Source organism: Camarhynchus parvulus, chromosome 7 (genome assembly GCF_901933205.1).
Source record: "Camarhynchus parvulus chromosome 7, STF_HiC, whole genome shotgun sequence".
Lineage (NCBI taxonomy): Eukaryota > Metazoa > Chordata > Aves > Passeriformes > Thraupidae > Camarhynchus > Camarhynchus parvulus.
This window is the reverse complement of record NC_044577.1, coordinates 17,437,040-17,459,784: the sequence shown is the minus strand read 5'-3', so window position 1 is coordinate 17,459,784 and position 22,745 is coordinate 17,437,040. Positions and strand designations below refer to the sequence as shown.

The window sequence follows — 22,745 nt, the reverse complement described above, 5'->3', positions numbered from 1 at the left end:
AAGTAAATGAAATCCTGTCAGATCTCTTTCTCACCTGTGCTATGAATATTTAAATTCCTAATGTTTAAATGACAAGAGCAAAGCTTGGATGCATTCTTCAAACTTGATTGTCACTTCATGTTTAAAACCTAGGGTAATAAGTATTAGCTTAGTCTGTTTCCAAATGTGGGGACAATACCAAAATTAATTCTGTATCCTTGGCTGAGTGTATGTATCACTTACAATTTGGGTGTGTTTTTACATAGAATTTTTGGTTTGACCAATCTCTATTTAAAATGTATTTTAATATAATCCTGTATTTAAAAAAATCTTCCTGCACAAAATAAAGGATTTTAAATGGTAGATTACTCAGACATGTTAATACTGAGACATTTTAGCAAATGAATATTAAATTCACACTCACTAGAGAACTGGGTTAGAACATGGTGCTACTAGCGGGATCCAACCTGTGTGCTAATAGTAATTGATAACCTGACATATCGATAAAGTAGTTGTTGGAGCTGTCATAGAAAAGAAAAGCAACTTTCACATCGGTGTAATAACATAACATAACTATGTGGGTATGAATTGTTTTTCTAAATTCTGAAGGCAGTTGCTTTTAAAATCATAGTATGCCCTTTTATACGGTAGACATTTATATGACTGTAGAGTTACCTTGAATTTTATTGGGTGAAGAATCTGGCCCATTTATATGTTGAATAACTATATTCTAACCATAAAATCTTTTCTCTCTTGTAGTATTTAATCAGGGAGAAGAAGGTACTTCTTGGTACATTATCCTAAAGGGATCAGTAAACGTAGTCATTTATGGCAAGGTATTTTTTTCAGAAGCTATTTTGTATGATTGTTATTATTGAAATTGTAAGAGTAAGCTTTGAAGGAATACAGTTTAATTTAGAGTGAAATTGCTTTGTTTGACAAAACAAATAGATTGTAATTTTATTAAGAAATGATCCAGTGGTTTCACTGATTATACTTCTAGTAGATTGCTCTATAATTTTGGGATATATTACTCTGTTTCTGACTATAATCCATCAGAGTTACATCAGTATCTTTAGGACAAAGTAATTTGCTGGAATTTGGTGGATTGCCAGACTTCTCTCTCATGGGGGTTTTGCCCCATCCCTTTACCACCATGTTGTCGTGCATTTGGATGACTAACTGTTCTCATGCATGTCTGACAAAAGTACTGCTTTGTGACTGGTCGTTCTCAGGTTGGTTGAAGCTCTTCCAAATTTATGCCAGCTATTCATTTTAGTTAAGCCATAGACCAAAAAGTATCTTTATTAAATTTCCTGTTTATGAGAGAGATTTTTCAAAGCAAAAAAGATATTGGTACACAGGAATCCCTTGAGTCTTAAACCCTACTCCTCATTGATTTCTCATTCAGTGACTGAGAATCCTCCATTTGAAAACAAAGCATTTCACCAAAATCTAGCACATGGGCCCTAGTGATAAGTCTGTTCCTAAGTAACACATATTTAGCCGTGTTTTTTACATCACTGGGTGGGCCAGATCCTCTGTTACTGTGAATTGGAGGGAACAGAGTGCTGCTGATGTGCAACAGCTGGAGATGTGTTGTTCTATGTTAATTCTGCAAACTTGATTTTATTTTTTAGGGCCCCTATAAATGAATAACAAAATAGTCGACAACTTTGTCTTCAGCAGGCTGAGAAGAGTCCTTCAAGCTGAATGCAGTTTCAGAGAACAAGCTGATTCTTTTCTGTTCTTGCCTCTCTTTAGTAATAGTAATAACCAGCTATCAAGTATTGTTTCCTAGTCATTATTTTGGCTGTTGATTTCCTGCCAAATAGATTTATTTTGGTGTTTGATTGTGAAGTCCAGTGTTTGTACAAGGACTTTCAATAGAATCCGGAGTAATGATGGGTTTCTGCATGTAAATGTTTTGCTCTGTGCAGGGTGTGGTATGTACTCTACATGAAGGAGATGATTTTGGCAAGTTAGCACTTGTGAATGATGCTCCCAGAGCAGCATCCATTGTTCTGCGGGAAGACAACTGCCACTTCTTGAGAGTAGATAAGGAGGACTTCAACAGGATCCTTAGGGTAAGAGTGGGAAGGGCAGCCCTCAGTGTGAGATCAGAACTTGCAAATTCTTCTAGAGGCTGTCATTTCTATGAATATATTCATATTAATAACCTTATTTGTAGTATGCCTAATCGTGGAACCGAGATGAGACAGTCTAAAAGGTCACATAAAGAATATGTTCATCACCTTTCCTCTCTCAGCTCCCAGCTCAGACATGAAAATACGACCAAATGGAATCTTTTGTGTCTCACATTTTATAATCTAGCATTTGCCCTGCTCAGCTTTTCCTCATGCTGCTCAGGATTTCTTAGTGATATTCTGTCCAAATATTGAAAAAAACAACATCACCCCTTCTCCCACATTGGTCAGTGTCAGGTACATTAAATTCAAGAGTTTCAAGCCTGAATCAAGTGGCAAATGGCCTAAGTTATAGATGTCTTTATCAGAGAATTCTAGAAAGATATTCTCAGACTAATTTGACAGTTATTCATTTTGGGGTAAATGTGTTCCAAAGTCCAACTGCAGTTCTGTAATTCAGGCTATTTTGTGGTCATTCATAGTAGAGGAAGTCAAAACTAGCATCGTCCTGTATTTGAACCTGTATATGCCCAGTATTGCAGCAACAAAACGGGTCCAGAAAGGGTACTCCACTAGAAAAATTACTTGTGGTTACTGTAAAAAAGGGAATGAGGATCCCTTTGGGACTAAAGCTGGGTTAGCTATGGAGACTTGCAACTTATTGAGCTTTGGTCTATAATTCAAAGAAGATCCAAGTCCATGGTCGTACTAATTTTTACCTGTGTTTTTTGAATGCGCATTCTACTTTTTTCTTTTTCTACTCTGAGTTGGTAGTAGAAAATGAACAGTTTACTGAGCTAAGACTTCCTATTCTCAAATGCTATTTTCTTTTTTATTATTTTATTTTAGAGAAAAGTCAGATTGTAGAAAATAGTGTTTGCCTATAAGTAGGGATGGAGATTACATTATATATGGCAAGTTATGGAGAGACTGTTTTCCAGCAAACTTTTTTTTTAATTTGACATCTCCATAAAATGGAGATTTTAAATATAGTTCTTGCTCTAGTCTCTCCCACAATTCTCTGTTTCTCGCCTCAGTGCCAGTGCTTCCTTCTTGATTCTGCCTGTGAGAAAAACAGAATAAAGACAGATAAATGCAGAGGGAAAGAACCAACACAAGTATTTTGTGTTTGAAAGTCATGCAGTTAGAGTAACTAATCAGGCAAATCAAGTGCAGTCACATTTATTAAAAATAACTTGTCTTGCAGGATGTGGAAGCAAATACAGTAAGACTCAAAGAACATGACCAAGATGTCTTGGTGTTGGAGAAGATCCCAGCAGGAAACAGAATTTCTAATCAAGGAAATTCACAGCCGCAGCACAAGTATGTTTTCATTCAGTAGTGCAAATGTCAGACAATTATTAACCTTTTCAAATGGTGCTATTATCCAAACAATAGCATATTCCCTTTCGGTGGAAGGCTGCAGTGTATATAAAGGTTTTCTTTTTTTAGTCATCAGCACATGCCCCATACTCAATAATATATCCATTTCTAGCAGCACACCAGGTCTATGTCTTTGCGCAATAATTCCCTGAAGATCTCAGTGTAAATACTTCCCTCAAGAAACAGCTTCCAAATAGACTAAGCATGGAGATTGATGAAACCCTATTAATCTGAGTTACTACGTAAAAGATGGGAGGAAAATACATTGTTTTATTGTTAAGTACAGGTATCTTTATTTTGTATTTTGAGCTCTAGATGCTAAGAAGAGTTTGCTATGCACAATTTATATACAGTACAAAGATCTCATGCAATGAAAGTTGCAGAGCTTATCTTATAGAACAGTTTAGCACTGTAATAACGATATTAACTATATTTTCCTTTCTTACTGAAAGGGAAAAAGTACAATTCTGTTTGGATACTACTGTGATAAGAGTAGAGTGAGGCTATTATCATTCTGAACCTTGCTAAAACCCCTAAAGGCTTTGTAAATGTGTTATTTGCAAATGGATACACAATTTTCTTCAGAAGCATTCAAACAATTTCAACAAGTTTTGAATCCTTTACCCTGAACCTCACTTTCTCTCAAAAAAGAGCCAATTTATTGTGCAATACTTTGGGTACAGTTTTTATCTCATCTGGGATTTCATATACTTATTTTAACTTCATGACTGAATGCAAAGATTTATAAAGATCTGTGAAGGTTGCATAAGCCATTCCTTGCATTTTATATGCACATTTCACATTTTTCAGAAACTTCTATTTTATTTTTCATTTGATCTATGAAAACAACTATAAAAACAATCTATGCTACCAGGTAACCATGTACCCTTACAGAAGTCTTTCTTTGCCCAGATGAGGGGAACTTGACCATAGCCAGTGGACTTGCATCAGCAACTGCAATGCACAGCAACTTGGTTCTACGTTTAAATCCATTTTCTTGTGTCTGACACATTTTTCATGCTTCCAAAAGTGAAAGTTCCATTTGAACATTTTGAAGCACTGCCTTCCTTGCAAACTCTTTGCACCAGTGTTACTTGTATTATTTAGCATTTTCTTTTCCAAAATTTGATAAAAATAGCCAGAGATATTTATGGTAAATGGTTAAGTTAGGCCTTACATACCAGGAATATTTTCAGGTAAAGCTCAGAATTTCATTTCTGTAAATATTTTACTCCTTTGGTCAGGTTTTGGATACTATAATTGTGCCAGCAAGGGAGCTTTTGCTGATAACTATGACCAATAGACATAAGTTACACAGAAGAGGAAATTACCCTGAAGGTTCGCTGTCTTCTTTTCACCAGTTGGATTACTTTGTTTACACTGTGTTGGCAGTGTCTTTATTTTTAAAGTCTTCAAAGTGAGTTCACTGGGTCTGAGGACAATGTTTCTTTCCTTAGGAAATAGAGTAAGTGGCTACATTTATGTTTGAGAGACAAAACCAAAATTACCAAAGTTTCTTGATTTCCAGAATGCGTTACTGGAATGTATTAGTTGAGTGTTCAGTACTTCTGAAAATGACTGCCCAAAAGAGGAGCTTATCAGGCACCTCTTCTCAGGAGAGAACTAATTTTCTCATCTTGGCCTTGGGAGAATCTTCATTTTGGGAGCAGATCCTTTTGGTTACAGTTTGGATTCCACTGCCTTCTCTACAGAGGAGACAGAGCTCCTACCCAGCTCCCTGAGCTGTGTTTTCCCTCAGTGCCAGTTTCGCTTGGGAGGACTGGCTCTGAAGTTATCACTGCCAAGATCTAACTCTTTATGGGTGATCACACTCATGCAGACTGAATTCAGCAGCCCTGCAAGTCACTTCACTCTTCATTTTCACTTTCATATTCAGAGTACAGCAACCTGTGATTCCTCTGCTTCACTCACTTAGATAGTTGGTTAGTATCTCTGTGAGAATGTGCACTGGCTTAACAAGTGTTTGTGTTCTTGGGACATCAATACAGTTCTTCCAAAGAGGTTGGCAGGTAAAAGAACTGTGACGGTCAGTGCTCAAAGTGAGGAGCAGCTCCCAGGAGCTCAGCTCCACCACTTATTTCTCAGCAGGAGCAGAGTATCTTCACTTCTCAGGGTTTTTTTCTTTCTTTTTTTTTTTTTTTATTTTTTTTTAAGTTTCATACTTTATCAGTTGAATTCAAAAAAAAAAAAAAAAAAAAAAAGGAAAAAAAGAGAAAAGATTGAAAGAATGAAGGGAAATATAAAGAAATCTGATCCATGAGAAAAGAGAAAAAAAAGATGACAGGACAAGTTTTCCAATACCATATGATATTCTGTGGGTACTTAAAATCTTGCCAGTGTTTTTGCATAAAGCAGAAAAACCTGGCTGTTGCACTAGTTCTCTCACCTCACTAAACTAATTCCAGGAAATGGTACAATTCTCAGCTTGTCAACTTGAAACACTTCAGCTGTGCAAGGCATTGCACAAATTTGAGGATACAGTGTGCTATTTCATTATCTGCCTCCACCTTCCCAGACCAACCTGGGGATGCTGAAGGAAATTGTTTCCTTGCTCTGACACCGATACACACTAGTTCTCATTTCAGGCTCATAGTGAGTCTGAAATAGTTAAGACCATAGTTAAGACCTTTTTATGACTGCAAGTTACTGTTGTTACTGAGATATTTATTCTCAGTGGAGGAGCATTTTTGCTTGTACTTCTCTGAGTTTGGACCATTGCAGCTCTGCTGACTGTGGTGTGATTGTGGTGGTGTTATACTGAAGTACTTGTGTGGGGAGGGGGCTGTCTCTCATCCCTGGGCAGGGTGGAGAATGTTACTGTTAAGGTTTATGGGGGGAAGCCAGCAAAGATTGTGAGGGGTTTTGCCCTAAGCACACAGAGATCTGGTCAGAGCAGGTGTTTGGCACACAGCAGCACAGCAGTCCTGATCTTCTTGCTGGTACACAATTATTTCTTGATAAGCTCTTTTGGCTATGAGATGCTAACTGCTCCTTTCCCTCCCTCAGGTATATTGTGATGTCAGGAACCCCAGAGAAAATTTTAGAGCACTTTCTAGAAACTATGCGCCTTGAAGCAACTTTAAATGAAGCAACAGGTACCTGCATGGCAGAATCTGTTTTACTATTACCCTATAGGATGAGTTTGCTGTGGGCACATTGCTTTGAAAAGCCCCTGTAGTGGTGGTTTTTCCCAGAAGAACTATCTGCTGCTCTGAAACAACCCCAAGAGAATTAAGGAAATCCAGAATTAAAAATAGCAATCCACTTTTCTAAACCTGCTCTATTGTGTTTGTACTTTAAGGTCATAATAGAACAGCAAAATCTTCCAAGGTGCCAGACCAGCACTTATGACTTTAATTAGGCACAGCCATAAGGCTGGACAGAGCACTCCATTAGTAATGGTACCCCTTGTTCTGGAGGTCACTGTGAAATAGCTTGATACCTCCAGACATTACATTGTGTTAGTATAAATATTCTCAAATCTTCACATCACATTTAAAATATCACAATTTAAATTTTGTGTTTGTGATATTTTCCCATATGCAGGGAAAAAAGAATTGTTACTCAGAGGAGAACCTGGCACAGCATGGGCAGAGTCCCAAGAATGCAGATTGCTGCATCTGCGCTTAGTGGGCTGCTTTTCATTAGTGTAAAGAGAACAGAGAATTTACATCTAGGCATATAGTTATTTGCAGACTTACATTTTAATAAGTACTTTAATTTTTGAAGAATCAGACACAAAAAATCCTCATAATTCTCATAAAGTAATGCATAGACACATATTAAACTACCTAGCATTGTTTTTGCAAGTTCTTTTTGCACTATAAATGTCTGCTAAGTATATATTCAAAAGTGTTCTTAAATCCAGTTGCTCTGTTATTGACCTCATAGTATTGGAGAAACTTGTATAGTGGTCCATAAATGGTGGAATTAGTGAAAAATTACAGAAATCCTTTTAAAGTGTATGTTTTCACTACTTTAAAGACAGAAATAAAAGGGATCCTTTTCATAGATAACTGTCTACTAGAATTTCAAGCACAGTATTCTTCTTCAGGCTTGCAGCCATATAATCACAAGTTTGCCATCCACAGTATGCACGCATTATATATTTTTCAAAACAAATTATTTTTAAAATATTTTAAAACTTTTTGTCAAAACATCTAGTGACAAGATTGTACCTATATCCCAATACAATATAATGTGTCAGAATTCATAAAGTTAGTTTTAGGATATAGGATCACAGAATGCTGGAAAACTGAATTTTTTGTTTATGCATTCCTTCAATTTAAGAGTATTTAAAAACCAATTTGCTCTGGGTATTACACTGAAAAAGTGCTGCCCTTCCAGAGGTGAGTTTTGTCAACTGAGAGATACTTTCATATAGGAAGTGGAAGTAATGATATAGTATTATATTGCACAGTTGTCTTCATATTTCTTCTGCCATTCCTTACAATGTTTGTAAATGTTTCTGTTATCTCAGAAGTTGCACTGTAGAAATAATACCCTGGGGTATTGTGTTCACTGTTTCTCAGTGATTCCATATAAGCCTGCCAAACTCATTCTGGCCTCTGCAGCCAGGCTTTATAAATCCTTCTTGTTGTAACAAATACAAAGATAAGGCAAACTGGGATTTACACCACCACTACCACAGGTCATTTTAGCAGAAAAAATGGCGTGCTGGGTTTTGCCAGGGAAAATGTCAGTCGTATTGTTCATATACATTTTATTGTAAATGTAGCAGCTATGATACCTTTGAATCAAAATAAACCCAGAAATTTTACTGTCCATTTACCTCTTTTAGGCATTCTACTCAGTGCTAGGAAATCAGCAAAGAATGAAATTATTTGCCTTTTCCTGTGTGGGATATGCTAAGTGCGCTGCCTGGTATTGTAACTCCTAAAGCCAAATGTTACAGCTCTTTTTAGGTACCCAGGTGTGAAAGGCCAAATTCTTCCTTGCATGGAACTCCACACTTGTAGAGAAGTATATCCAAATATTTCACTTCAGCACAGATGTGGGGCTTTTTGCTGTGCCAGATTTCCCTTTGACCCAGGGCAAATACCTGTTAACAATAAAATTAATGCAATAAAATTCATGCAGACAAAACTAAAAGGTTAATATTTTAGCTCATATTTGTTCCTTACCCTTTTTTGTATCTAATGCCTACAAAGAAAGTGCAAAAAAGACCACTTTATCATATGCAGAGGGCTAATAAGATTGTTCAGGTGAAAGAAGTCTCATCCTTGACAATCTCCTAGCTGTTTGCAGAGGTTTAATTGACTATTTTCTTTCTCTTTTTTTCACAGATTCTGTTTTAAATGATTTTATTATGATGCACTGTGTTTTTATGCCAAATAGTCAGCTCTGCCCAGCCTTGATGGCACAATATCCTTTTTTAAGAGAAACGTTGCTTTAGCCATTACACCTATCAGTGACAAAAGTGAAGCTTTCCTCTCTCAAGAAGTACATCATGTCCAATGGAGGCTGTGCCTTGTGAGTAGATTATCAGTGACTAGCAGCTGTCCATAGCCCAACAACTCTGAAATGGATCGTTATGACCCATGATGAGATACAGTACAGACCATGAAAACTCTCTATTTCCTGTGCTGATTACTGTTCCGAGGGAAATAAATTTACTGTCCCTCCACCAAACAAGTGAAATTACATAAAACTTTGGGTTACTCTTCCTGTATCTTTCCTGTCTTTTTTGGGTTTTGCTGAACTACAGCATCTACATTTTAACTGGGATAGTTATGGCTTAGTGATTTCAGTGGTCCACTGTACAGATTGCCAGCTGTGAACTGCCTCTAGCAAGAGGCTGCCTGAACTTGTAGACCAGTAGGTAAGTAGTTCCTAGGCACTGTCATAATTGTTATGAAAAAGTAGTAATAATCTGTAATAATAGTCTATAGCATATGCAAACAAACTGTAAGAAACTTCAATTGGATGTGGATACTAGGAGCTGAAATCTTAATAGTGGAGAGCATTGAGAGCTGGGGATGATTCTCATCCTCTGTGCATGTTTCACTGGAGTCTGTGAAATGTCCATCTGTCAATTACTGGCAGATTGTTTAGTTTGAGGAGCTATTGGACATAGAGAGTTTTCCTTGTGCACAGTGACTTGAAGCTATCAAGTGACTGGGAACATTAAATAAACATATAATGTTTTCTGTTTTATAGAATTTTGACAGGGGTATAATAACTTCAGCTCCCTATTTATTTGTTTTGAATTGCAATGGTGTGAAAGTGCTTTCCTTCAAGCTCAGTGGGGCGAGTGACATCTGGGAAAGCTCACCTCCTAAAACCACAAAATAGAGCATTGTGTTCTTGTCTGGCAAGCTTGAGAATCCATTTGTGTTACTCCTAGCGAGAAGAGTAATTGTTTTGAAAACCTTTGGACCCATGAAACTGGTCTGTAGAAGATTGTTCGCACACCTGAAACAAACACATTTCCAAAATCACATTGTTTTGGATATCAAAAGTATTATGAAACGCTGTTGCTGACAGCATTGAGAGGGGAAGAAAGGGCAGCACTTTTAATGTTTGGGGTTTTTTGTCCTGATTCACTTAGCTCATATTATTTAGTCAGTCCATTTGAGATTCAGGCTTCTCTATCCTCAGTTATAATTAAATACCTCTATCCAACAACGGGGAAAATCAGACCCATAATCAAAATGTACCTCATTCTTTACAGGGGAGAAGCTTTTCTGGTAATCAAAGTTAAGGATAATCACACTTAAGGATAAATACTCACTTATGATGAAATCTGTTCTGGAGAGGATGCTAAGACCATGGTCTTCAGTGGGTCATGGCAAGCATCATGTTAATTCTTTTCAGAGAGGGGCTGGAAGTAACTGGTATCCTACTGCTTTAGTGTTAGCTTTCCTGGAGCTGAATTGTTATTTATTTGGTTCATTCTGAATATGGAATGCTAACTGTGCTTTGTTGATTGTACCATTGAAATTTATTGTTAGAGTTGAAAGGTTCCTAACAAAGCTCATCTTTTTGGAGCAAAATCATGCTACAAAAGTGTTCGCCAGTGCTGTGAGACTAAGGAGAGATTAGTTATGCTCAATGAGGAGATTAAAACAGAAAAAGAAGAAAAGTTGATTCAGTCGGCAACTTTTTACTTCAACTCCCAATTTTGAATCAAAACAAGTCTATTTTCTTACACCCACTTAGGATACTATTTTAGCTGGTAACATGCAAGTATGAGTAGAACTAGACCACTGAAGTGCTTTCAAGCATAGTACAGAGTATAAATTATTTGGGTTTTCACTTCTTTTACAGCAGTCATTTGTAAGTTATTTTAATTCTGAAAGAAATGGACAGATGCACCATTTTTTCCAAGTAACATTATTGCTTGCTGTGGATTCCATGCTTATTCTGTGCTATCCTTTGGCACACCAAGTCTTTTTCAGTCATTAAAGAATAGATCCTGCAATATGAAAAATAATCACTTCTGTTTATAGGGAAGCAAAGCATGCTCCCCTGTCCTGGATCAGGATATAAGTCCTGTGTGTTGGACCAAGGCCCCTTTTTCCCTCTTCTTCACAGAATAAAAATGGACAAACTCTCGGAGCTACAGCTTGTCAGAGGGAGGCAGGACAAGGCCTGAAAGAAAACCTGAAATTGAGCAGCAACTCCAAAAGTGACCTTGGGTTAGTGCCAGCGTGTAAGCATGTGTGCAGGGGTGCACCTTTAAAGGACCATTGTCTAAATACTTGCAAATAATAAACTCCTCTTTTTGTCTCTGTAGATGATAGTTCTTCAGCACGTTTCTCCTTTACCATCGTGCCATCAAAAAAGTTTGCATTCTGTTGTAGCAATGATCCTGCACAATTCCTGCTATAGCTGGGTTTTCCTATACAGGGAAGAACAGCCTTCAGAATTGCTTCAATTTCTTAGCATATGCTAGGGAAAATTAGAAATATATATATATATTGAGCTCTAACCATATTGGTGTTGATAAATATTTTGCAATTATCTGACACTTGTTGCAAGTAGACATCACAGTTTATTTGTGATTGCAGTCTGTAGTGAAGCTGCATCCTGAAGATTGCATAAAAATGTGAGAACCCTTCTTTGAATTTCCCTGTGATAATGTTCATAAAAGAGAAATCAATGTAAATGAGCAGTAAAAATACAGAAAAATTACCGGTGCCTGTGGTGAGTCAGTTAATAAGAAAGTAAAAATACATTAAATAATTATAGTGTTTGAAAGGTAAATATGGCATGAGAAAAATGACTCGGTAGAATATTAAACTTGCTCCCCAAGATATTGGAGCACATAACTTAGAATGAATTATTTACTTCTTATGACCTTCTGCCTTTCTGCCTTAATTGTACTGTCATGTTTAGTTCTCTGTTAATTTTAAACCTTTCCAAATGAAATTAAAATGCAGATTTCTGAAAGTTTGTCAGTCAAATGAGCACCCCAGGGGCTTTGGGCCGCAGGATCATTTCAAAGCATGATTTAATAGATACTTTTCCCCATTGCATTTTATTAATAGTATTGTTACAGATTTTTTTTCTAAATTAGAAACTTAGAATAAATACCTTATATAATTTGTATTCCTCATTAATATTTTTATTTTCTAATTAGTATTTTAAAATATTTTGGTACAGCAACTGAAAGTGCATCTTGAAAGCATGCAAGGATGCTGGACACAGCTGTGAGGGAGAGTGTCAGCATTTTAATGTTACATGATACTATGTAATTGGGAATAGTATTACTCATGGCAGTCCAGAATCAGAATTCTGGTAACTGGGAAGCAAAGTTGAAGATGTAACTGGACTCATTCGGTCCTTACGTTCCACTCAGCTCTCAGTTTATTTGAACAGTTGAAATATATATTGTTAACCTTTTTCCAGCAAGAGTTAGACACACAAATTGTCAAATCCTGTTTCTTCTGGAGATACTTCATTTTCACATAGGTTAAAGGCTCAAATTATCTCAATTTATTACCCATTGTGCCTTTACTTTTTTTCTTGTTTTTTTTTCCTTTCAATAAATGTTACTTTTGGCCTTTTAGCTATTTGTTTAGTTTTGTAATGTTGACACTTTGTCTTTAAAAAGGTCATTGAAGTGCTTCCCATTTTTTCTTCTTGTTCATCACAAAATAACTTTCACAAAGTATTGTGTTCGAAATGCACTTTATTTGACATAGTGGAAATGTCTGACTTCCTCATGACAATGAGGCTACTACAAAATATATTATTTTGCCCTGTGTTTCTATAGTCAGTTTAGGCTGTAAATGTCAAAGTCCCCCTCCCTTAATGGGACTGAGGTTCATTTTGAGTTACAATAACTTATAAAAACAAAAGGAATAGCACTGGTGGTTCATTCTGGTAGTCTTCCTAACAAATGGAAAATTGGAATTGTTAATGAACACAAAGTGACATTTTTCTTTTTCTTCAACTGTTTCCAAAGAGGAACAAGGAGAAATATCCTTCTTCAGTCTCCATAGTTAATCCTCTTTGTTGTTCCAAGTGTCATTTATCTTCTGTTCTCCTAGAGCAATCATCTCCGTGGTGAAACTGTGATCCTTCCTGTGCTCTTCAGAAAATTCACTTTCATTTTACTTTTTACTATGAATGTGAAAAATTTGCAAATTGTTATGCTGGTGAATGTCAGAATTTAGAAGTGTGTATTGGAAAGTTATGTTTGAGCACCCTGAAAGTGGTTTGTTGGAAGTCAGTTGCTCGTGAATTCATACTGGGTTTGATATTTTCAATCACTGAATGTTTTCCTTGACACTGGGGCACCTATCATGCCCAGCCTTCTCAGGGTACAGAGCAGGAGAAGATGGATTATGCCCTCAACAATAAACGGCGAGTCATTCGACTGGTTCTGCAGTGGGCTGCTTTATATGGAGATTTACTGCAAGAAGATGAAGCAGCAATGGCCTTTTTGGAGGTATAAAGGAATCATTGTATCACTGAAGTGGAAGAGATAATTTCAAAGTGCAAAGTTTATTTCAGTTTATGATGTTTTGTCAGGTTTGGCTGCAGACAGTAAAGGCACCACAACAGTGTTTGAACCATTGCCAGCCTCTGGAACTCTGAAAATAGTGTTGCAGATCCCTTTCAAAGCATTGTATGGGTAGTTTGTGTTATAGCAGTAGCTGAATTTGCTTTTTCTAGTATTTTCTTCTGAATGGTTCAGGGACCCTACAGACTGAACTGGAGGGCTGTTTATGCCTGCCTGAGGTGTGCCAGGAAGGAGCTGGAGGGCTGCCAGTCTACAGAACCAAAAGTCCTCTTCATTTGAGTGAAAGCTGTACTGCAGCTGTTGGAACTTAAGATCTTTGTCTTCAGAACCCTTGTAAATTCTTTGTGTTGCTGCCATATCCTTGGATTTCTAAGATAAGAATGCACTGCCAATGTCATGTTAAATGATTGGGATTGCCATTCTTATTATATATGGTGTTTATGGAACAGAATCCCATATGTTACTGGCTGAATGAAAGTTCTTGTCCTAAAGAGCTTAAAACTGAATCTAAGGTTTAGCAGAGGGGAACAGAGAGGGGCTTTAAGAGTGGCAGATACCCCACAAACCCACATGGGGAAGCTTTTCAAGCTTTGGAGATGACATAGACTTCCATTAGTTCAGAAGTTAAAGAACAATCACTAGTTGCAAGCACAGAGATCCTTCTTGAGGACAGTTTTATGTAGCTATAACAGGAAGAGGTTCGAGGAGGGTTTAAAAGTGGGTAGTACTGTAATGGATTAGAATAGCTGAGAGTCAGTGACTCAGGAGCAAATCAAGCACTAAAGACTACAACAGCAATGAATAAAAAACCCCTATCATGCTAGATTATTTGTGGATATTTTAGTCTTTATCCTTGACAGTGTGAAAATGCAGGTTTTCCACAAGCAGCCAGTGGTTACAGAGTGAGCTAAGGAGCCTCATCAGGTTTCCCTTCTGTGTGTATAACTCTTCCTTTAAATCAGCTGGAGACAAACAAGTAGAAGTAATAGAGGGTTGGGCCCAGCATGTGTTCTTCTATACAGATTATCATTCTTTATAATCATTAAGCTATCAGATGTCATCTCATAATCCTCTCTCCTGAGTACTGCTCATTTACCCCTATAGTTATTTAAAGACTATTCTGTATCATTTACAGGAATTTTATGTATCTGTATCAGATGATACCAGAGTGATTGCAGCACTAAAGGAGCAACTTCCAGAGCTAGAGAAAATTGTAAAGCAAATGTGAGCATAGTTTTTGCTTCTTTCCTTCCCCTGCCCTTTTTCTCAGTAAATTGATGAAGAAAATTTGTTGGTTGTATCTATTAAAAAGCCATTTTGTGAATGACACTCAGTTATATGAAATTGAAAGTTTTCATGCAGGCTTATTTGAATTAATGTCTATGGCCCTCTTTTCCACATCATTCTTGCAAACACCATACCTTTACTGAGAGATTGACAGAAGCTTATTTCATGCTTACATGAACTTTGTATAATATTTTTTCTGCCTTGGTCATGGATTAACTGTGGTATGATCTAGTCTTTTCATACATAAATAAGATTATATTGATATGCTAGTTTGACAAGCGGTCCATGTTCTATAGGTGATTTTGTACACAAAATCTTCCAGGCAATATTTCATTGTATATTCTATGCTTTACCTTTTTATAGTTCTGAAGAACCTAAAGCACCACAAAAGAAGGTAAGAAAATGTATTTGTTCATTTTCTCAAGTAAAATCTTAAGCACAGCAAATTCATAAGCATCTTCTCTTTAGTAATCATGGATATATTAAAAAAACACAGTGAGAGATAGCTTTTAACATTGTCAAATTTTGCATTGCTACTCTTTTTCCTGCCATTGATAAGAGATGCATTGTAGTTCATGTGTAGAACATGGTTATTCGTGCATAATGTGAATCTCAATGATTCATTTTCAGCACAAAGTTCTTCTGCAGCTCTTCAACACAAGTGATGACAGAGCACAGAAACGCCAGCCTATCAGGGGCAGTGATGAAGGTGAGTTTCTTATCTGCTTTTTCTTGAGCCACTGACATCTATATAAATTTGTCTGTCTCAAAAAAAGGTCTAAAAATAAATGAAAGTACCTACCCAGAATTTTGGAGCCTGGCCTGAAACAAACCCTCTTTGCTTTTGCTAGCCCACTGTTCTCTGTTGTTGATTTGAGGTGCTCCCGGTCTTTTCCCTTAGTTACTTGTGCTATCAAACACTGCTTCCTTGGAGGAAGATGTAAAAACCTTTAAAATAAGGAGTGAACAAAACAGGGAAGAACCAATAAGACACTGTACTGCAGGTAATGGCAGTGCAATAAAGAGAGGAAGATGAAGGTCAAGTTTGAGCCTCTGTCTCCCCTATGAACTAACACGTACAGCTGTTCTTTGCAAGGTAGGAGTGGAGCAGATAATCATGTCATGGACCATGGATCTAGAATCCAAGAATCTAGGCACACAGCCTAAAACCCAAAATCTGCTGGTTTGCCCTATTGGTGTTGTTTGATTCTCTGAAGAGATTAAGGTAAATTTACATCAGTGTATCAGAATGTAATTTTCAGATTACTGATGAGGTACTCTTAATGGTTGTTTTGTGGAACTTCATCACTTAAAAAGCTGCTTCTTCAACATGTTTGATATTAAAGGATAGCTCTTGCTAATGAGCAGCAGTAAATACAAGGTAACAAAATTCGAGGTCATGTGGCTGAGAAAGCTGGTGGCAGAAATCAGACCATTTGAAGAACCATGCTAAAGCTGGAACTAACTATATGTGAAAGGCAGACATCCTGCCAGTCATGCAGCTTCTGTTGTCTATAGTGGTATTTCTAGGCCTACAAAGAGGGAAACAGTTCCTGCTGCCAGGGAAATACTACCTCTTGGATCTGTCCAGACAGGCAGTAACTGCTCAGTTCATATGGCTGAACCTTTCTCATTCACAGGACAGGCACTGTCCTGAACACTGAAAATCCAAAATCCAAAACTCTGGGAAATCAGAGATTTTTGTACTAGAAATTGTAGAGCATCTGTGTAATGGGGAGCTATGTAGTGATTTATTGTTTCTTTATTTCATTTTGCGAGGCTTGGTTAGTAAGTGAAAGTAATTTGTATGGTAAATGAGTAGTTTTTACATGTGGAATAAACTGTGCAATGTTTTTTTCTTTAGTTCTGTTTAAGGTGTACTGCATAGACCAAACCTACACCACTATCCGTGTGCCAGTGTCTTCTTCTGTGAAGGAAGTGATCAGTGCAGTAGCAGACAAGCTGGGCTCTGGAGAAGGCCTCATCATAGTAAAGATGAGTTCAGGAGGAGGTACTGTACTTGCATCATCTTAAACACTCCTCAGTTACGGTGGAGCAGAATTTTGGAGGGATTGAAAGACCCCAAAATTCAGTCAAGGTTTTGTACCCATGTGCATGTTCAGCTCTCACACAAGTCCTAATGAGAGGCAAGTCCTTCCTCTACTGCAGGCACAGACTGCAGCTCACAGGGGAGACAGGACCAGTGGAGAATCTTGTGCATCTGCATGTTCCAGAGCACAGCTACCCTGATTTTCCTTCACTGTTAGACTTGTAAGAGTTTTTTAACAATGGAAATAGGAGGCAAGCATGGATATATTCATGCTGGACTCAGGAATCGGTAATGTCACAAAACACTGCAGTGCCAACATTCTGGCAGTGGTCACTGTAGGAATTTATAAAGTTAGAGGGTTTCAGGTTTGTGGGAAAACAGACAGGCCTCATTTATGACAGAATTGTTAATATTGCTGATGCATCTTGTTAAGCTGCAGGAAGACGTAAATAGAACAATAGACCTATGTTAATGTTTCAGAATAGCTTTCTAAGTTGCAGAAAGTATCCATAGCAAAGCTAAATTTTATGAATAGACTTTTATGCATTGATTTCTTATAAATGAACAAGCAAGTATTGTTTTAACTCAAGCTACGTTTGTTTATGTTGATTAGTTAAACTGTCTGTCAGTATGCTTTTGCTCTGTGTAATTGGCTAGGACGGGTATTTGGTAGATTGTAACAGCAAAATTCTTTAGCTTGCTGGCTAGAGTGAGAGCTGCTCACATCCTACATGTAAAAAATCATGTATGAGGCTGATGCTGAAGAATAAACGGCTCTAGACGCATTCCAAAGCAAGTCCCGTCCCGTTCGTGTCTGTATATAGCTAGCCAGCACAGTCACTACCATTTTGCCTGCTCTGTCCATGCAAACTATTGAAGAGCAACTTAGTGCCAAACACACAGACCTAGTGTTTGCAGAGGGTCAGGGATCAGGCCCTGCTCTAGGCTGCGGAAGTGCGAGAGTCGCTGGCAGGTGAATTCTGCTGGAGAACTGCTGTTGCTCAAGTGCTTTGGTTGAGTATGACTGTGTGGAGACACACAGAGGTAATGAGAGCTGTGTTAGAAGGCATTTTTGCAAACAGTGGAGCCTGCCAAAAATGCCTCACTTCCTGAGAACTAACACTAGGCAGCTTTACTTTTTGCAGTTGAAGCAATTTTTAGTCAGATTTGCTGATCACCAACATCTGCTGGAAGAGGCTGTTTTGTAAGTTACTTCATTATCTTTTCTTTACCTGTGATGTGATGCTCTTTTGGCAATGTTGTAATGCATTTCCATCACCTCCTTGAGCAGTTACTGCCTTCCAGAGCAATTTCTTTTAAGAACAGCTCTCCAAATGCTTACAGCTCAGCAATGAATGAATGGACTCCCTAATTAGGCTTAATTTTTGCAGGTAGTTTCTAGTGATAGCAGCACAGCCTTCTTGACCTGTCTGTGCAGTTTGGGACTGGGATTCTGGTTCTGTAGGAGACTGATTTGGGCTGAGCTTACCACATTTCTTCAGTAAAGAGGAACTTGCTGTCTTCTATTCTGTATCTGGAATACTGGAGTTACTGGGCAAAATTTGTTCCCAGAAGGGTGATGTGTGCAGCTGGTAGATCAATCCTGCTCTAAATTGTAATAAGTAATAATTTGTTTCATTTTTACAGAAAAGGTTGTGCTCAAGCCTCACGATGTTTCGGTGTTCACCACTCTGAGCGTTAATGGCCGGCTGTTTGCCTGCCCTCGGGATCAGTTCGACTCTCTGGTACGTGTGTGTGCAGTGCTCAGGAACATCAAGGCTTTGGTTTATTTGGACACCTGGCCCTTTTTGCATTTCCACGCTTCAGATAAAAACTAGTGAAAACATTCACAAGAAAGGGCGTGTCACGCTGCAATAGGGTGAGCCCCGAAAACAAAACAAGCAGATGTTCTAATTCCCTAAAGCAGACCAGAAATCCATCCATCTGTTCCACATAACAGAACTTGATCCCAGTATTCTCTCTGTCACACTAAGCATTTAGGAAGACCTGAATATTGTTACCAAGACGTGCAGTAATTCTTCATTACACAATTATCTCCTCAAAGTCATAGAGATATATTTTCTAATATAAGTGTTATCAATTAAAGCATTCTGGAGATTTGATTCCAGCAGTAAATTCCTTAATTTTGTTTTATTTCTCATCTCCACAAAATAGTGTGTCAAAATCTGAGGTAATTCTAAGTAGAATCACAGAAAATATTCCTGGTAGAAAGTCTGTTTTTTTCTTAGGTAGAATTGCTTATAAGTACTTACAGTTTATACAGTCATTCTAGCAATCTCCATGGGGTCTGCTTTTATAGAGTTTGATTTGACTGTACTTTTTGTTCCTTTTATTTCATTAAAAACAAATGTCATTGCCAAGTCATGTCAGCATGAACTCTATTACTCCTAGCCTTGTTTCAGCCTCCTGTATGCTTTTAACAAGCCACTTAGTATGTATGCCTGATTTCTTTTATGGATATGGTAAAATCTATTCTTTGCTGCTGCTTTCAATTTAGTAACCAGGGAATGCACATCCAGCATATGTAGTTCCATGCAGAGATACCTCTTGTTCAGCTTATTAAATTCTGGTGTTCCCTTAAGGTTAATTAATCCTGCCAAGTAGATACCCTCATGGGGCATGCTACTTTTAAGCAGGGGTGTTGCATCAGTAAAACTGTGCTGGGTACTTATTTATGGCTCTGCATTGTCTTATGTACACATAGCTTTTGCAGCAAATTGTCTTGGCTTTTTTCTGGGGTCTGGAGCAAATTGTCTTATACCTTTTTCCTGTGCTATTTACTATGCATCAAGTACTCAAAGTGCTGCAGGGAGCTCTAAGATACAGGGCTGCAATGTGCTACTTTTCATCAACTAGACTGAATTCAGTAAGAATTACAGAAGTACATTCAGCAACTTAAATATGGTCCTCAGCATTGCATAGCAAATTACAGCCCCTTATCAGCTGCATTTTTTCAAAGAGGTATAAACAAATCAAAAAAATGTTACAGCCTTAGCTGCCTCCCAGTTTAATCCTTTCACATTCCAGTTTCTGGCTTCTTCCTGTTCATGAACATTTATCCACATTACATTTGGCAATTCCCATGTGAAAATTGTTCTGAGTAGATGAGTTTTCAAATATGCTGTGAGTTTGCATCTAAGTGCTTCTTTCCTAGCCTTGGAAAATATGTGTTTGTTATGGTAACAGCTATGTTGTGTTCATGTCCAAACGGGGGAAAAAAAGACGTCTTTCAATCTGTAGGCAGTTCTCTTTCCACAGATATCCACAAGTTAGAATTTTCTACACAAAGCTGCTGTGCTTTTATTTCATATGTTGTCATAAACTAAAGAAATTTTGTGTTTGTGCAAATCCCAATTCAAAGCAATCTGCAGCTTTTTGTAATATTAATGGCTGCTCTGGATTTTTTAGAGAATACTTTTCTACTATTTTTTAAAATTATAGATGAAGCTTTTAAGGTGATAATGTTCATGATTTAGTTAAGTTTTTTAGTTAGTTTGTATGACAATGATAATTGAAAGGAAAGTTTTCCCTAGAGTACAAAGCAAGAATGCATACAGCAGTAAAAGCCCCACATACTATGTGCTACTGAGAAAGTGTTTTGATATATTAATCCAGTCAGATATTTCTGTTGCTAGTACATTACTCTTATATAAAATAGGATTCATTTAGTAGGCTCATTTCTTATATTGCAGCATCTAAATAAGGTCTGTTAATCTGGCAGACACCACTGAGTTTGTGCTGGGAAGGCAGCCTGTTGACAATTCCGTGCTCCATCGTTCCGTGTTTGACAAAGGCGGTGAGCTCGGGGTTGGGATGCTGCTGTGCGAGCTCTGCCGCCCTCTCCTGGAGCAGCGGCGCTGACCCGCGCGTTCACGGCGCCTCTGCGGCTGTTTCACCCTCCCTTTGCCGGGGGGTTGGTTTGGCAGCGCCTTAGCAGTGCTGCTTCAAACACTTCCCCCTGATATGTACAACAGACTGCTTCACATTGACTTGATCTCAAGCCATGTTTTAAATCTCTGTTTAATACTTCACCTGTGTGCAGAATCAGTCTCATTTAGTGGGTGGCCTGGAAGTGCCTTTTAGAAATGGTTTGTACTTGGTTCTTTCGAATAAGACTGTGTTTATATCATTTTAAATGGCCTAGCCAGGAATTTGAAATCACAAATTGTGCATCAAATTTGTGTACTGTCAAAGAGAAAGTATGAGGTTTATTTTGTAAGTGATCAGAAGATCTTGCAATCACTGCAGCTTTCTGAAGCATGCTAGATGTAGCAATTCTCATCATTAGAATCAGGAATATATAAAAGTATTTGGCTTGTCCTTGGTGGCCTAGTTATTTGTGTATGTGAAAAAGGAAACATAAAAGTTTTTTGGAAAGACCTATGCTCCTAAACAAACACACATGCTTTAGTTATTAGCACAACGTGTATTATAGATTCAAATTTTAGAACAATGTTAAAAATAACACACTGAGAACAGTCTGGTTTATTTTCTTACAGCGTCTCTGAAGAGCTTTCAGAATTTTCCTGACTATCCTGTGCATACTGGATGCTGGTTTTGCTTATTACCCAATACCTGTGTTTAAAAGCAAATTTCAGTTTTACTGCAATTTCAGTTTTATGATTAGAAACGTGATTAGGAAAGTGGTCACACTGAAAAAAAAGTTAGAAATATTATGGAATGAAATCACCAACCATATGATTTAGCATGTCTAAAATATTTTTATAATATTTTCTTGTTTGTAGGCACCATTGCCAGAACAAGAAGGACCATCTACTGGTACAGTAGGAACATTTGAACTGATGAGTTCCAAAGACTTAGCACATCAGATGACAATTTATGACTGGGAGCTCTTCAACTGTGTGCATGAGGTATGAGGAGCTATCTCTTCAGCAGGTTAGAATCTATTAAAAAGTGTTTAAGTGTACATTGTAGCTTTGTGCATTATTTCCAAAACCTTCTCTAAGCTTGATTTTCAAAAATTCTACAATAAAGCCACCTACAAGTTTGAAAGTATAAGACATTCTTAATTTTATAGGCAAAATAGAGAAATAAAATTAGACTTCTTCTGGACATGTGCTGCTTGTTGAACTACTTTTGTTTGTTTTAAGGTATTAAGCTGTTTATATATAATCTGTAGTGACACTTTTACTATGCCCCAGCTATTGTATGCTGGATTTGTAACCCGAGTCCTTGTCATCGGTGCAGCTATAAATGTAAACTAAACTGCAGAGCAAGTTTCAGGCTAGATACTTACCTGGTCAGTCTTAGTCTCTTTCCTTGAAGAAACACATCTTCAAAAAGAATTCCAAACTGTTTTCTCTTTCCTAGCTGGAATTGATCTATCACACTTTTGGAAGGCACAATTTTAAAAAGACCACGGCAAATCTGGACTTGTTTTTAAGAAGATTCAATGAAATTCAGTTCTGGGTGGTCACCGAGATTTGTCTTTGCTCTCAACTCAGCAAGCGTGTTCAGCTGTTAAAGAAATACATTAAGATAGCAGCCCAGTAAGTATGCAATCCTGTGGCAGCTGGAAGTGAGGTTAGTATAGTCAGTGTGGGTTTATTTTCTCTTTTCAGACAGCCACACAGAGTAGAGGTTAAAACATTCTGTATTTGGTAATTCTGTCTGTTTTCTTATAGGGCTGTATAGAACCTTGTTAATACATACTCTTCTCTCTTGTGCTACTCTCCATTGCTCCTTGATCTGTGATCTCTTAGGGCCATGTTTATACATCAAATTTGTGAGAAAATGTATTTCAGTTCATTAGGAGAATCTTTCATTTACCCTTCCATACATTAGCAAATATTAGTGTGTGAATTAGTAAATAGTAACAAAATTGAGCCCCGTTTTCCTGAGA

General features: G+C 37.6%; 1 protein-coding gene across 5 annotated transcripts in view; it reads left to right on the top strand.

Moving 5' to 3' along the window:
• The window catches only part of RAPGEF4 (Rap guanine nucleotide exchange factor 4), a 140,881-nt gene that overhangs the window by 97,976 nt on the left and 20,160 nt on the right, over positions 1–22,745 (top strand). For all 5 annotated transcript variants that reach the window (XM_030952653.1, XM_030952652.1, XM_030952655.1 and 2 more), the window contains 13 exons: positions 739–815; positions 1,920–2,066; positions 3,334–3,449; positions 6,537–6,625; positions 8,837–8,915; positions 13,299–13,449; positions 14,660–14,748; positions 15,175–15,205; positions 15,442–15,520; positions 16,676–16,822; positions 18,509–18,606; positions 21,628–21,753; positions 22,214–22,392. In XM_030952653.1, coding sequence (XP_030808513.1) covers positions 739–815; positions 1,920–2,066; positions 3,334–3,449; positions 6,537–6,625; positions 8,837–8,915; positions 13,299–13,449; positions 14,660–14,748; positions 15,175–15,205; positions 15,442–15,520; positions 16,676–16,822; positions 18,509–18,606; positions 21,628–21,753; positions 22,214–22,392 — 1,408 coding nt within the window. The remainder of the gene's footprint in view (positions 1–738; positions 816–1,919; positions 2,067–3,333; positions 3,450–6,536; positions 6,626–8,836; positions 8,916–13,298; positions 13,450–14,659; positions 14,749–15,174; positions 15,206–15,441; positions 15,521–16,675; positions 16,823–18,508; positions 18,607–21,627; positions 21,754–22,213; positions 22,393–22,745) is intronic.